This window comes from Prionailurus bengalensis, chromosome C1 (genome assembly GCF_016509475.1).
Source record: "Prionailurus bengalensis isolate Pbe53 chromosome C1, Fcat_Pben_1.1_paternal_pri, whole genome shotgun sequence".
Classification (NCBI taxonomy): domain Eukaryota; kingdom Metazoa; phylum Chordata; class Mammalia; order Carnivora; family Felidae; genus Prionailurus; species Prionailurus bengalensis.
Window position 1 is genome coordinate 22,078,926 of NC_057345.1, and position 16,171 is coordinate 22,095,096.

At 52.6% G+C, this 16,171-nt stretch overlaps 1 protein-coding gene across 6 annotated transcripts in view; it reads left to right on the plus strand.

Moving 5' to 3' along the window:
• PTPRU (protein tyrosine phosphatase receptor type U) overlaps nt 1-16,171 on the plus strand; it is a 79,466-nt gene that overhangs the window by 44,024 nt on the left and 19,271 nt on the right. For 4 of the 6 annotated variants that reach the window (XM_043574304.1, XM_043574308.1, XM_043574309.1 and 1 more), the window contains exons 15-18: nt 3,194-3,223; nt 6,115-6,272; nt 14,979-15,169; nt 15,878-15,953. In XM_043574304.1, coding sequence (XP_043430239.1) covers nt 3,194-3,223; nt 6,115-6,272; nt 14,979-15,169; nt 15,878-15,953 — 455 coding nt within the window. The remainder of the gene's footprint in view (nt 1-3,193; nt 3,224-6,114; nt 6,273-14,978; nt 15,170-15,877; nt 15,954-16,171) is intronic. The other 2 variants (XM_043574307.1, XM_043574306.1) reach the window with 1 other exon arrangement.

Genomic DNA, 16,171 nt, shown 5'->3' on the forward strand with positions numbered 1-16,171 from the left:
TGGAGATACTGAGGCCCCAAGGAGGCATGGACCTGTCCAAGGTCACACGGGGAGCCAGAGGCAGAGCCCGTTCCGCTCTCTGCCCACCTGGGCTCCTCACAGCTGCTGCTGGGCTTGTGCTGGATCTCAGGGCTGCCGGGAGCTGCCATGTAGGATTGGGGGGGGGGATGAAGGAGAACTGGCCAGGGCTCCCTTGCCTGAGGCAGGCGGCAGCAGAGAGAGAGTTCCAGAGAGTCTGGAGGTAGGATGTGCCAGCTAGGTGGGGTTGGCCTGTCCAGGGCATTAAGCTCATTCCTCCCTTCCCTAGTCCCTACACAGCTACTTGAGGCAAAATATTTTAAACCATCATTTGATGACTATTACTGTGTGCCAAGGCCTTTACGTATACCATCCGTTAGCTACCGAGCACCTACTGTGTGCCAGGCACTGTTCTGGCGCCCAGCATACATCAGAGAACATTTCCTTCTTGGATCCTGACCCATGAAGCAGGTCAGAGCCCTTTTTCGCAGATCAGGGAACTGTAATCCAGCAACTTGACCTTGTCACTCGGCTGGTAAGTGGAGGGGCCTGGTCTGAACCCAGTCCTGACTGCAAAGCCCGTGCTCCTTATGGCCGTGGACGTGAAGGGCCTCACCATGGCTTGCACACAGTCAGTGCCCAGAATTAGTAAGTTCCTGTCCTCCCCTGTGGGGGACCTGGAAGTCAGTTCTGGGTCTGGAGCCCTGGAGAAGGCTGTAAGGGAGTGATCAGATTTGGGGGGCTTGCAGATAGTATTTGAGGCCTTAGAAATCTACACTCGAGGAGAGCGGGGTGTCACCCAGGAGAGGATCAGTCAGAGACGCTGCTGGGGCCTCACTGGGAAACCCCGCACTTCATACACCTGCTATTCCATAAACCTTTCCAGGCTACCCCAGAACCCCCTAGGATCCCCCCAGATTCCCTTCCTTCCTTCCTTCCATTTGGCCCGCTTCTATAGCACCTCACTGCATCCTCCCAAATCCTACCCTTGCCTTCAGGGTGCACTTTGCTCCTCAGGGCTCCCCCAGTCTGCCTTGCGGGGTGTCAGGGGCCAGAGCAGGTCTGGCAGGGATGGAGGTGTTCCCATTAAATGTAATGGACTGGGTAGGAGGTTGCTGAGGGAGGGCTGACACCCAGTTGCAACCCCCCCTGCTCATCGTCATGGGAGGAAGGAGGCGGCCTGGAGCAGGGGTGGTTCTGGGAGACAGTGGGGGCTGGGGGCAGCGAGGGGGAGGTCGGGTTCCCCATCCTGCCCTGCCTCGGTAGATAGTGAGCCTGGATGCATCCGCGCTTGGGGAACTCACCAGGCAGGGTCACATGCCTTCTTCTGTTTCCAGAATCCCATCCTTCTCTTTTCCAGTACTTTCTTCTCCCTGCACTTTTCCTTACTTGTAGTGCCTTGTTTATTTTTCTTCCCTGCTGGGCTGAGAGCCCCATGAGGGCAGAGAAATTTGTCTTGTTGGCTGTGCATCCCCAGGGTCTGGTCCAGTGGAAGGGGGTCCTCTTGAACCCCTAGCTCCCAAGACAGCAGGTGGAGTGAGGCAGGGAAGGGTGAGGCTGACAGTGGCCCCTGGGTGTGTGGGGGGGTGGTCATTATTAACCTCACTCGTTTCGAGGAGGATATGGATGCTCATAGAGATGGAGTTGTTTTATTTAATTCCTCTCTTTATTGAGTACTCCATTCAATGAAACATTTATTGGAGGGTTGTAATGTCCTGGGCACTGTCCTGGGTCCCGGGACCCAGCAGTGGGCAAAAGAGATAAGGAGGCTGCCCTGCTGTGCTTTGCAGCGAGTGTGGAGTCTGGCGTTAAACTAGAAAAAGCACAAATGTCAATTGTGAAAAGAACAGTGTGCCCGGGTGGGGGATGGAGAGAGGGTAAAGGTGACATAATAGAGTTGGTGATTACGGGGGTCTTTGGGGAAGGCCCTTGAAAAGTCATTGACATTTAAGCTGAGGACAGAGGAACGCCGTTTCTTCACCCATTCCCCACCCTTTTTGGGGCCCCTGTGACCTGCCACAGGGCCTGGACCCTCCCCTAGCTCCCGGGATGGATGACAGGAGACGTGCTGTGAGAGCTCCAGCCACTCTCTTGCCCTCGCTGGGCCTCAGCCTTCCACACTTCTCTCCTTCCCTTCCCCCCAGTCTGCAGGATTCCCTTGTGGAAGGCCGTTCATTGGGGTCCCTGCTGGCCGGGTGGTGTGGGGGCAGGTGAATGGAAAACCCCCGGATGTGCCTGGATGAGGCCTCAGGAGGGAGCTGGCTCTGGGGAGTCAGGGTCGCGGCACCGGCATCGGCACTCTACCCGTGACCCCCTCTCTGGGCAGGGGCGGACCGTGACCCTCTGGGACTTGTCTTCCCCGCCCGCGAAGTGGGACAGACCCAAGCGATGCTTCGGGTGCCCAGAGGGGGTGGCCTGGCTCCTTCGATGGACCCCACGCTCAGGGGCAGTCTGGGTGAGGGAGGGCCGGCCTCCCCTTTGCCCCGGAGTCCGGCTGGAGCCCTCCACGCCTCCCCCTCCGCCAGCCACCGCTCCCTCCCAGGCACAGGTGTAGGCAGAGGGGCCTGCAGGTGTGAGTGGCACTGGGACCGAGGGGTGGGGCTGCAGGGGAGAGCCAGTCACCTGTGAGCATGTGAGGGCGTGTCTGTGCGTCAGAGGGAACGCATCTGTGCGTGAGTGTGTGTGTGACTGTGTCTGTGTGTCCTGTGAGTGCGTGTCGTGGTGCGTGTGTGAGTACGTGTGCACGAGTATGTCTACCTGTGTGTCTGTGTGAGTGCACGAGTGTGTCAGTGCTTGTGTCTGTGTGTATGCGTGAACACGTGTGTATCCACGTGAGCGCGTCTGTTTACGTGCGAGCGTGCACGTGCGTGTATTTCTCTCTGTGTCTGTGTGTGTGACTGTGTGTGACAGCTCTGCTTCCTGAGGCCCTTTCCCCACCTCCCCCTCACTCCAGCAGCAGGCTCGGGGAAGGTTCTGGAAGGGTCTGGGGTCTCGGTTTTTAGCGACCGAGCCCAGCCAGGCCTTGGGACAAGGGAGGTCCTTCTGACCTGCCCGGTCCCTGGCCAGCGCCCCCCTCGGCACAGAAAGCACCAGGCCCCTCCCTGCTGGCCGGGTGCCGCCCACCTTGTGGCAGGACCATGGGCCCAACTGTGCTGTTCTCTTTGCACGCTGCCAGGAGGGACCACTATGCCTACTCCTACTACCCGTAAGTAGCTCCGCCCCGCCCCCCTGGGCCCGGCGTCTTCCTCCTCGTCCCTCCTCCCCCTCCTCGCCCCTCCTCCTCCTCCTCCACCCCCTCCTCCTCATCCCGCTCGTCCTCCTCCTCCCCCTCCTTCCCCTCCTCTTCCTCCCCCTCCTTCCCCTCCTTCTCCTTCTCCTTCTCCTCCTCCTCCCCCCTCCCCCTCCTCCTCCTCCCCCTCCCCCTCCCCCTCCTCCCATTCTTCCCTCTCCTCCCCTTCTTCCTCCTCCTCCTCCTCCTTCTCCTCCCCCTCCTCCCCTCCTCCCACTCCTCCCCCTCCTCCTCTTTCTCCTCCCCCTCCTCCCACTGCTCCTCCTCCTCCCCCTTCTCCCCTTCTCCCTCCTCCTCCTCCCCCTCTTCCTCCTCCTTCCTCCTCCCCCTCCTCTCCCTCCTCCCCCTCCCCCTCCCCTCCTCCCCTCCTCCTCCCCTCCCCCTCCCTTCCCCCACCTCCCCTCCCCCTCCTCCCCCTCCTCCTCCCCCTCCTCCTCCCCTTCCTCCTCCCCCTCCTCCTCCTCCCCCTCCTCCTCCCCCTCCTCCCCCCTCCTTCTTCTTGTGTGGAGGTCCTCATGCAGATCCTCATTCAGGTCCACAGCCATGCACATGTGTGTGCCCACCCTGGCAGCTGTCCCCCACAGTGCACACAGCTGTCGGGTCACCACGAACTCGTTCTCCAGCCAGGTAGCCCCAGGCTCTTCAGACCCACCGTTTCTGGGCGCTTCTTCTGGGCCCTGTCTGTACACAGGATCCTCACAGCCACCGAGAGAAGCAGCACCATGATCACTCCCGTGTTACTGACGCGGGGACCGAGGCTCAGAGAGGTCAAGGGACTTGTCAGAGGTCCCAGGAAGAGCCAGAGCTGGGGTTACCACCCAGGCCCCATCGGCCTCCTGATGCTACTGTTTTCTGCCTCTGTCTTCTCCTACTCTGCCAGCCTTCCGGAACATTCCCTGCACCTGTGCTTGTTCTCCCTCCTTACAGAGCAGGCTCAGGAGGCCCCAGGACAGCCCAGAGGATGGTGGGCTCTCACCTCCTCCTCCCTGAACCCTCCTCCTGCATGGACGTCCTCCAGTGTCACCAAGCCCCCCTTCCCCCGGCAAGTCAGGGGGAGCCTCCAGCCGGGCTTTTACAGGAATCGCTGACAAGACAGGTCTCCCTCCCCCTCTACTTGTGCAGTTAATGTTCGGACTGAAATGCAGAACTTTTCCAAGTGTCCGTATTACGTCCCATCTGCTGCACGAATCTCGCCCTGAGTTCAGCTGGAGGCCGGCAGTGTCCCGTGTCCCTCCGGCTTCTGTCCTCTGGATCTGCTCGGTTGGTGGCTGTAGTTCTTCCCAGTGAACCAAGAGGCCTGGGCGGGGGACAGAGCCCTGTGGTACACCACGGAGACTGCCTTCTAGCGTGACCGGCTGTCCTCTGGCCATGGCCCTCTGTCTGCCCTCCCTGTGGTTTGCTGGCGTCTGCCTGTCCCTCCTTCTCTCTCCTTGTCATTGTCCCTTTACCCTCTCTCCTCTTCCCTCTTTTCCTTCTCTTATTCTTCTGATTCCCTTGCCCACTCCCCCCCGCCCGCTCCCCCTTCTTTTTCAACTTCTCTTTTATGCCAGTGATCAAGGTCACAGTCCCAGAGGCTTTTCATCTGTCCACAGAGGGGTCCTTGGCTGTGCTCTGGGCCAAAGTGAGGGTGATGCCCAGAGCTTTGTGGTTGGGGCATCCAGGAATCACCCTGTCTTCCCTGCCCCAGACAGCTCTTGAGCTAGGACAAACTGATCAGAATTTGCCTGTTTGGGAAGATCCCTTTATTGGCCTCTTCATCTCCACTGATGGTCAGGGGTCCTGAGCCCTCTTAACCTGGAAGTCCTTCCTTAGGTCTACCCCACATCCTGCATGCTGCAGGTCCCTGCAGTATAAATGGCTCTCTTGTCTTTAGCCCTTCCTGTGATTGGGCCCCTGACTCTTCCAGTCTCAACACCGGCCCCAAGTCATTTCCTCTTTCCCTTTTGCTCAGCCCCTCGGTCATGGGTCTGTGGCCCCTGTTCTTCCCACTTTCCTCCAAGTCCTCTAGAGTCACAGACGGCCATCCTCATCTGTAAGGCTGGGCTAGAGGCCTGGGCAGGTCCTTTGTCTAGGGCCCTCTTCACAAGGCCTCTCGGGGGGGACTGGGGCCTCTTGCCTTCTCCCTCCGCTGCTTCCGGTGGCTGGATGGACTGCTTGCCAGTGACAGGAATCTCTTTACAGCCTAATGTCTTTACAAGTGTAATGTGGCCCATGGTGGGGCCACTCAGGGGTTGGTGGGGGATAGGAAGAAGCCAGTTGGAGTTCATCCCATGCCCAGAGGAAGACTCCTGAGCATTGGCTGAGCAGTGGCCAGACTCTGCCGTGAAGGAGGAGCACCATCCCCTTCGTAGGCAAAAAAGTTCTTAGGGCACATGTTTGGTGAGGATGGGGAGACGAGGGTGGCTCTGGGGCATGCTGGGGTTGGAGCTGGGGAAGCCATCTTCCTAGCTTGGATGGCATGACAGCTGTGACACCAGAATAGTCCCAGGGTGACTATTCTTCCCATTTCCTGAGCCCTTGAGGCCAGTGACAGGAGCCAGGTCCCAGCCCGAGGCCACTGCTGCTTCATTCCTTGTCCTCAACAGTGGTCCCCAAGATGAGGACTCTGCTCGGTCCCTTTTTTTGGAGGTAGCATCTCTCTGGGTATGGTGAGCAAAGGATAGAGACGGAGCCCTCTCGGTATTCAGAGATGCTTCTAGAATGACTCCTGGCCTCAAGGCCCCCTGACTGTCGGGCCTCCCCATCCATCTCTGGGTGTCGTTCTGCCCAGCTCAGCACCCCTGTCTCTTGTCAACCCCTCTCTGCAGAAAGCCCGTGAACATGACCAAAGCCACCGTCAATTACCGCCAGGAGAAGACCCACATGATGAGTGCCGTGGACCGGAGCTTCACGGACCAGAGCACCTTGCAGGAGGATGAGCGACTGGGCCTCTCCTTCATGGACGCCCACGGCTACAGCCCCCGGGGTGAGTGCCTGGCCCTCCCGCCCCTTCCTCGTGGCTCTGGGCTCCACACTTGAACTAGTAGGACTGGGCCCCTCTGATGAGTTCTGTAACACCTTGAACCCAAACTGAAGCATCTGTTGTTCTCCTGTGGGGTACCGGTGCAGGTGCTGGCAAAGCAGAGAAGGCACAGGTATTGCTTTTGCCCCGGGAGAGCTTTAGGAAGATGGAGGACTTAGACACAGGCTCATCCGGAAGGAATGCGAGGTCACATGTTGATTGGGGGAAGTGCTCTGGGGGCTCAGTGTGATCAGAGGGGACCAGAGCAGTCTCACGGCCATTGAGCACCTGCTGTGTGACAGACAGGGGACCAGTGGCTAAGAAGGATTGCTCTGGACTCCCGATAGACCTGCATTTGCATCTCACATCCCCTAGCTGTGTGATCCGGGGAAAGTCACTTAATCTCCCTGGATGTCTGCTTCCTCACGTACAGAGTGGAGCTAAAGATCATCTCTGCTGGTAGATCTGCTGGAAGACTAAGTTAGCTATTATGTGTACATTGTTTAGTGCTGTGCCCGGCTTGCAGGAAGAATAGGGTGAATTAGCCACACGTGCTAGGAGCTTGTCATAAATCATCTCACACGTCTGTTTCTTCTAGTTAGTGTTGATTTGTGCCAATGAAAATACGCAATGTTTGTGAAAGTCATGCAGTGATAATACCACAAACACTGGTGAACCACACTGGTGTATTAGAACATCATCTGGGGGACGCCCCGGGGGGCTCTGTCTGTGAAGCATCCGACTTCGGCTACGACCATAATCTCACGGTTCGTGGGTTCGAGCCCTGCATCGGGCTCTGTGCTGCCAGCTCAGGGCCTGGAGCCTGCTTCAGATTCCATGTCTCCCTCTCTCTCTGCCCCTCCCTGGCTTGCACTCTGTCTCTCTTGCAAAAATAAGTAAACGTTAAAGCAAATAATAATAATAAAAAAAGAACATCGTCTGGGTGTCCCTCCCTGAGTATATGCCCTACATCCCTCTTAGACATAAACGTCCCCCTGAAATTTGTGTTTATAATTTCCTTACCTTTTGGGGAGCAGTTTTTCCATGTGAACACGCATCCCCAAAACAGTGCATTGTGTAACTTCGCTTGTTTCTGAGCTTTATAAAAAATGCAATCACACTGTGTTTCGACTCAACATTGTGTTTCTAATGTCTACCCAGGTGGATATTTCGCTGTCATTTCTTTGATTTTCTCTGATGTATAGTTTTCCATTGTATGAACGTATCGCAATTCATTTCTCCATTCTGCCATGCAGCCACATCTGATTTGCTTCCCGTTTTCTTGTTATTACAAACGAGGCTGCTCTGAATGTGCTTAAATGGGTCTCCAGATGCACCTGCGCAGGAGATTCGAGAAGCAGAGCAGCCGGCTCACAGAGCGTGTGCTTGCTGCTCTCTAGAAGGCACTGCCGACTTGTGTCCCGGAGTGGCTTTGCCCGTGCTCACGCCCGGCAGCAGCGAGTGAGAAATTCTGCTGCTCTCCGGCAAGCTCGGAGTTTGCCAGGCTTCTTCACTTTTGCCAAACTGGTTTGTATAAAATGGGAATTCTCTATAGTCTCAATTTGCATTTCTCTGATTACTAATGAGGTTGAGCATAGTTTCAAATCATTATTGGCCATTCAGCTTTCTTCTTCTATGAAATGCCTGTTCATGCCTTTTACCTAATTTTCTATTAGGTTTTCTGTTGCTTTCTTAGTGGTTTTTAGGAGTTCTTTACATATTTAGGATGATAATCACTTTTCACTTATGAATTGCAAATACCTTCTCCCAATTTGCGGCTCATCTTCTCAGGTTATTTATAGTCTGTGGAGGAACAAGTTTTTATTTTAACTTAGTCAAGTTCATCAATCTTTCCCTTTCTGATTTCGACTTTTTGTGTTTTCTTCAAGAGTTCCTCCCTCGCAGGGTCATAAAATATTTTTTTCTAAGCCCCTTTTTATATTTTGTGCTGAACATTTAAATCTTTACCCCTCTGTGATTAATTTTTGTGTGTGATATGAATTAAGGATTTTCTTTTTTTTTAAGGGCTACATTTTATTTAGTTAGTTTTGGGTGTTTTTTTTTTTTTTTTTTTGAGAGAGTGCAAGCCAGGGAGGGCCAGAGATAAGGGGGGACAGAGGATCTGCAGTGGGTTCCTCACTGACAACAGCAAGCCCGATGTCGGGGTCAAACTCAGGAGCCACGAGATCATGATCTGAGCCGAGGTTGGGCGCTCGGCCGACTGAGCCACCCAGGCACCCCTGATCCCTTATATTTTTGATTTTCCATTGCAAATGGTACATTGTGTGGGTGTGTGTGGCAAAATCCACATAACATAGAATTTACCACCTTGACCATTCTCCAGTGTGCAGTTTGCTGATATTAAATACATTCATAATGTTGGGAACCATCACGATCACCCAACACTACAGCTCTGTTCATCTCATAAAACTGAAACTCTGTTCCCATGAAGCATTAACTCCCCATTCCTGCCTCTTCCCAGTCCCTGGCAACCCTCATTCTATTTGGTTTCTGTGAATTTGCTTAATTATCTCATAGATGTGGAGTCACACGGCATCTGTCTTTTTATGCCTGGTCTGTGTCACTTAGCTTGTTTTTCAAGCTTCTTTCATCTTCTAGCATCTTTCAGAATTTCCCCCTTTTTAGGGTTGAGTAATATTCCACAGCATCCGTAGTGTACGAGGGCTCCAGTTTCTCCACATCCTTGTAACACTTGTGATTTTCTGTGTTTTTCTTGCCAGCAGCCATTCTAGTGGGTGTGAGGTCTTATGTCATTGTAGTTCTGATCTGCAGTTGCCTAATGATGCACCGTGTCATGTTGGGCATGTGCCATTTGCGTATCTTCTTTGGATAAATATCTATTCAGGCAACTTTGCCCATTTTTGAATTGGGTTGTTTGGTTTTTTTTGTCCTAGAGTTTTAGGAGTTCTCTCTGTATGTTAGATTTTAAGCCCTTATCAGATATATGATTTGCAAATGTTTTCTCCTATCCCGTGGGTTGCCTTTTTACTCTGTGGATTGTGTCTTTGAAGGCACAAATTTTTAAAAATTTTCATGAGGTCCAATTTGCCTATTTTTTGTTTCTTGTTGCCTGTGCTTTTGGTGTCATAGCCAAGAAATTATTGCCAAATCCAGTGTTATGAAGCTTTTGCCCGTACTTTCTCCTTTATTTAAACAAATTTTTTAAAAATATTTTTGTTTATTTTTGAGACAGAAAGCACAAGCTGGGGAGGGGCAGAGAGAGAGGGAGACAGGAACCTCAGCGGGCTCCATGCTGACAGCAGAGAGCCTGATTCAGGGCTTGAACTCATGAGCCATGAGATCATGACCTGAGCTGAAGTCAGATGCTTCGCCGACTGAGCCACCCAGGCACCCCAACCCTGTGTTTTCTTTTAAGAGTTTTTATAGTTTTACCTCTTACATTGAGGTCTTTGATTCATTTTGAGTTGATTTTTGTATCTGGTGTGAGGTAGGGATCCAACTTCATTCTTTTGCATGTGGATGTCCAGTCTTCCCCAGCACAAATAGTACACTTTTAAAATATCACATTTCTAATAGTTGCTCCTATAGAGAAATAGAGTTGATTTTTTATGTGTGTATATTGATCTTATATCCATACTCCCTGATAACCTTATTTATTAATTCTCATTTATCTATAGAATCTTTCAGGTTTTCTGAGTATGTTCAAAGGATCTGTAAATACTGCCAGTTCTGTTCCTTCTTTCATTTCTCCTTTTTTTTTCCCCCTTGTCTTTCTGTGTGGCACTGGCTGGGGCCTCCAGCACCGTGTTGAATGGAAGTGGTTATAGCACGAATCCTTGTCTTGTTTTCCTGATTTCAAAAGGAATGCTTCTAACACGAAACACTGAGAATGAAGTTTGCTACAGTTTTTGGTAGAAATGTTTTATCAGATTAACAAAATGCTCTTCAGTTTCTGGTTTGCTAGCAGGTTTTATTTAAATGGGCATTAAACTTACCAACTGCTTTTTCTGTACTTACTGTCCTATGTATATTTTTTTATTTTGTTAATGAGGTGTGTGGTATTTTTCAATTTTATAAAATTAAAATAACTTTCCATGCCTGGGATAAATTCAGCTTGGTCATGATGCATTGCATTTTTTACGCCTTGTTGGATTCAGTATAGTTATAATATTGTTCAAGATTTCAAAGCTGTATTCCAGAGTGGGATTGGCCCGTGATTTTTATTTTTTGTGCTATCCTTGTCTGGTTTTTGGTATCGAGATTCCGTTTGTCTTGTAAAATGCACTGAGGTCTCTTCTCTTTTTTCCTTGTTATGAAAGACTGGAATAATTGACACCTCGAAAGCTTGGTGGAATTCATCTATAACACAATCCTTTTCTGTTTTCTTTACAGAAATATTTAGTTAATTTATTTATTGAGAGACCGTGTATGTGTGCAAGAGGGACGGGGAGAGGGGGAGAGAATCCCAAGCAGGTTCCGTACCAAGTGCAGAGCCTGATGTGAGGCTTGATCTCATGAATTGTGAGATCATGACCTGAGCCCAAATCAAGAGTTGGACACCTAACTGACTGAGCCACCTAGGTGCCCCCTTTATGGAAAAATTTTAAACTTTTAATTCTGTCTAAAGGAGCAAAGGACTGTTGAAACCTTCTATTTTTTTCCAAGCCACTTGTAGTAAGTCTTATTTGCCCAGGAATTTGTCCATTTCATTTAAGTCTTCAAATTCACTGACATGCACTTATTTGTCGAGTTCTCTTTGTGATCTCCCTCATTAAATTTTCACCCCAGCCCTGCACGGTAGCTATTATGACTCATCTTACAAATGAGGAAACAGAGACGCTCAGAGAGGGGACTTCACTTGTCAAACAGCCAGAAAGTGGCAGAGCCAGGATTTATTTATTAATATTTTGTTTAAAATTTATTTAGTTTTTAATGTTTATTCATTTTTGAGACAGAGCACGTGCTGGGGAGGGGCAAAGAGAGAGTGAGCAGGCTTCACGCTGTCAGGGCAGAGTCTGATGCGGGGCTCAAACCCATGAACCACGAGATCATGACCTGAGCCGAAACCAAGAGTCAGATGCTCAACCGACTGAGCCACCCAGGCGCCTCCAGAGCCAAGATTTAAATGCAGGTCTTTCTGAGTTGCAAAGAGCTGTTTCTACTATCTCGTGCTAGGCCCCGAAGCACAGGCAGGATTTGGACAGCAGAGATAGGAAAGGAAGGGCATAGGGTGAGGGAACAGCATGTGCAGATGCATGGAGGTGAGCATGTGAGGAAACCATGGAGAGGTGTGAATGGGTGGGGAAACTCAAGTGGGCATCGTGGAGAGTGGGAGGTGGGGGCGGTGTGGGCACATGCCTTGCTGCTGAATCTTGTTGAGAGATCCAGAGAGGCAGGGTGCGTGGGCTCTGCCCCCCCACCAGCTCACTGACAGCTGGGGAGACGTGGCCTAGGGAAGTCGGGCCCAGGCTCATTGCCATGTGGACACAGTGGGAACGATTAGTGCCGCCAGAGTTTTGAAAAGATGTACCTTCGGGCAGCGGTGGTCAGAGTTTGGGCTGGGGCTGGACGAGACGTGGCTGACGGTGAGAGGGGGAGTGGGCCCCGGGGCACGGCGTAGGGCAGGGAGAAGGCGTGAAGGCCAAGTGTCTTCGGGAGGCGGGGGCCATGTGTCAACTCCTTTTGTCTCTCTCCACGCCCCGCCCTGGTCCAGCCTCCACCTCCTTCTTGGCTTTCCAAACAGAGGAGGCCAGAGTTTTGTGGTGTGGAACAGAAAGCCGCGATGATTTTGATGCCTGCTTAGTCTGCGAACTTTACCATGGGGACCTCTCACGCTAAGTCAGTGGTGGCAGGCTGGCCGTGAAGCAGCCGGCTGGGGTCCTACAGTGGAGAAGGACCAAGGAAGGAAGGCCCGCGCTTGGCCAGCCAGCTGCCCTGGCTTTCTGGGACTAATTATGTCAACAGCCCCAACTACAGGTGCTCACTCTGTGCCAGGCACCGGACTGGGTGCTTTATATGCATTATCTTGCTTAATATTTATCTAATCGTATTGGAGAGTAACAGTTTTTGTCTTCATTTGACGTGTGACGAGGGAAATTGAGGGAGAGGAAGTACCATCACCAAGGTGACGTGCGGAGATGGGATTTGATCTCAGGTCTATTTGGCTCCAGAGCCTGTCTCTTAATCACCACGTTACACTGTATCCCCTGAGGATGTTTCATGAAACAAACAAACAAAAAGCTCTCTGTGGTGAAACATTGCTATTTCTACTCCTCTCTTGGAGATTTTTTTTTTTAACATTTATGTATTTTTGACAGAGAGAGAGAGAGAGACAGAGCATGAGCGGGGGAGGGGCAGAGAGAGAGGGAGATACAGAATCGGAAGCAGGCTCCAGGCTCTGAGCTGTCAGCGCAGAGCCCGATGCGGGGCTTGAACTCACGGACCGCGAGATCATGACCTGAGCCAAAGTCGGACGCTCAACAGACTGAGCCACCCAGGCACCCCATCTCTTGGAGATTTAAAATGCACACTAATATGTAGAGGCCCTGAGAGGTCTTACAGGGAAAAAGACATATTTACTTTTGTTTCAACTGGAATTTCATAGATTCCTTTAATTTTTTTTTAATGTTCATTTATTTTTGAGAGAGAGAGACAGAGCACAAGCAGAGGGAGGACAGATGGAGAGGGAGACACGGAATCCGAAGCAGGCTCCATGCTCTGAGCCATCAGCACAGAGCCCGACGTAGTGCTTGAACCCACGAGCTGCGAGATCATGACCTGAGCCAAAGTCAGAGGCTTAACCCACTGAGCCATCCAGGAGCCCCTCATGGAGTCTTTTAAAACAGAGAACCCCTCGTCACCTTCCTTCTCTTCTTATTCTTCTTTTTAAATGTTTATGTATTTATTTTGAGAGAGAACGCATGCACGTGTACATGTGAGTGGGGGAGGAGCAGAGAGAGAGAGAGAGAGAGAGAGAGAGAGAGAGGGAGAGAGAGAGAGGGAGAGAGAGAATCCCAAGCAGGCTCCACACTGTCAGCGTAGAGCCCAATGCAGGGCTGGGTCCTGTGAACCCATGAGATTATGACCTGAGTTGAAATCAAGAGTTGGACCCTTTACCGACTGAGCCACCCAGGCAGCCCCACCCCCTTGTCTGCTTCTTTTTAATGGAGTAACACTTAGTCATCTACCATGGTCAGTATTTTCTGGAATGCATTTTAGCAAGCACTGTGTTAGGCAAGTCTCTCTTCTTTGGACCTCAGCTTCTCCATCTGAAGAATTAAGGGCTTGGGGTATCTGACCACAGTGGTGTCACTGGCACATGACTTGCCTTCCAGCTGTAAGTAACTAGAAAATCTGGATAAAATGTGAAGTGATTGTTTTCAGACCTTGGGTGGCAGGCAGCTCAGGACTGATTCCCAAGAGAAGAGAAATAAATGAGGTGGGCCATGCCATCACATTGCCTGTCTGCTTGGAGGCAGTTTTCAAACGGAGGCACAGGACTGAGGGACCCAAGCAGGGCAGGGCAGTCCCCCTGATTCGAAGAGAAGGGACTTGGAGTTTGGGGGAGTTGAGCAGCACAGGAGTCTGTCCTGGTGTCATGCCTTCAATCATGAGTCAATCATGAGTAGGAAGCAGAGGCCCAGCACTGAAGGTTCCCTAGGAAGACTCTTGTTGGCTAAGATCTGAAGGATGGATGTGAGTTCACCAGGCAGGAACAGGAGGGGAAGGGTGTTGGAGGTGGTGACAAGGGAGGGTGCTGGCATCTAGGCCCTCCTGGGATTTCCTCACCTGCCCCGTCCAGCTCAGACCTGGGCAGAGAACAGCCATGAGCAACACGGAGGGCTGGCCTTGACTAAGCCCCTGCATGGTACCCAGGACAAGTGGAGGGAAATGAGTGGTGAGTGTGTGAGAAGGAGTGTCCAGAGTGGGGCACTTCACTCAGTCCCGCGACCTGATCTGGGGGACCATGGTGGGATGTCCTGGGGGAGGCTGGCTGGGAGAGCGGGGAGTCGGTGGGCCTGGGGGGAGGGGATAGTTTTCCCTGGGGGTGTGTGTGCGTGTGTGTGTGTGTGTGTGTGTGTGTGTTGCTGTGAACCCCTCGACCTGTTCCCAGATTGGCTGAGGCCGCTGCACAGGCTGACAATGGAAATGCTTGCGCAGGAGAAATGCTTCTATTCAGGTGCCTCGCATTAATCTATGGAGGGGGTGGCAGCGGCAGCTAATTTGGGGATTTGCTTGTCTTTGAATGGGGGTAATTACTGGGAGTTGCCAATTGTTCCAGATTGTTCCCTGGAAGAAGGGGAGGGGGGGGTACTCTCCTGGGCTCTGCTGAGCGCTGCCCCCTGCAGGCAGTGTGGTGAGGTCACAGAGGGGTGGTCCGGGCTGGGGAGCCACAGGATGGAGTCAGGGGAGCCCAGGATCCCAGCAGGCGGGGCTGGGCCAATAGGGCCCTCCGAGGTCACGTGACCCAACCTGCTCATTTTACAGCCGGAAAAACCGAGGCAGGAGGGAAGGGACTTACTTGCCCAGGGGTGCGCCGCGTGGGCCCAGCCAGGCTGCTCGGCCCCAGGGAACGGCCTCCATGTTGGCCATGCTCCCCCGCCCCTCCCCCATCCCCAAGTCTGTCTGGAACTCCCCAGCCTGGGGGCTGTGCGCGTCAGGAACCCCCTGTCCTTTCTCTGACTGCAGGAGACCAGCGCAGTGGTGGGGTCACTGAGGCCAGCAGCCTCCTGGGGGGCTCACCGCGGCGTCCGTGTGGCCGGAAGGGCTCCCCATATCACACGGGGCAGCTGCACCCCGCAGTGCGCGTGGCCGACCTCCTGCAGCACATCAACCAGATGAAGACGGCCGAGGGCTATGGCTTCAAGCAGGAGTACGAGGTGCAGGGCCCCAGGCCAGCCGGGTCCCCTCGCCAGGGCCTCACCTGGCTCCCCCTCACTGTGGACCCTGACCCTGGGCAACCCTCAGCCTAGCCCGGGATGGACCTTTGCTCTGACAGTCCCTAACTCGACCTAATTTTTTTCTTTTTACCTTGATCCCCACCTCAGACTGACCTGGTTTCTCACACTCGTCCTAACCCTCGCTTGAAATCTGACCTTGAATCTTCTTGTAGTCTCCATCTGGACCCTGATCATGATCTCTATCCTCTCCCCGATATGACTCTGACCACCAATACCGACCCTGACCTCTAACCTAACGCCCAGTCCGACTTTGACCCTGACTCATCCTAAGTTCCATTTGAACTCTAATTTGAAGCCTGTCCTCCCTCCATCTAAGCTGTGACAGCACCTTATTCTGATCTCAGTTTGCCTTTCGCCTTTATCTTCTTCCCAACTCAAACCTGGATTTACCCTAAACCTGACCCTCATTCTAACGTGTCTGTAAACTCTGACCCTTTCCTCCCCTTGCTTTTGCTCTTAGTCCTTTGCCGATAAAGGGATATACAGTGACTGTCTCAGGCTCCAAGTTGAACCCTGCCTCTGGCCCTTATCTGTGGTCCCACCTGTATCCTGTTGAGGGGATGGGGTCTTACAAGGGAGGGGGTTTCTCTGCCCCATTGACAACCACTTTACTTTCCCTTCTGGCAGAGCTTCTTTGAAGGCTGGGATGCCACAAAGAAGAAAGACAAGGTCAAGGGCAGCCGGCCAGAGCCTTCGCCCGCCTGTGAGTCCTGGGGAAGGGCCTGGAACTGGGACAGTGATGGGAGGGAGCAGGGAGGGCGGGAGCGGCCAGAGTGAACCACTTATTGAGGGCCTCCTACATGCCAAGCCACGTGCTGATTATTACACGCATAATTTTACTTGCTACCCTTAATAACCCAGTGACATGGGACATATTATAACCCCCACTTTACAGATAAGTAAACTGAGGCTTGGGAGGGT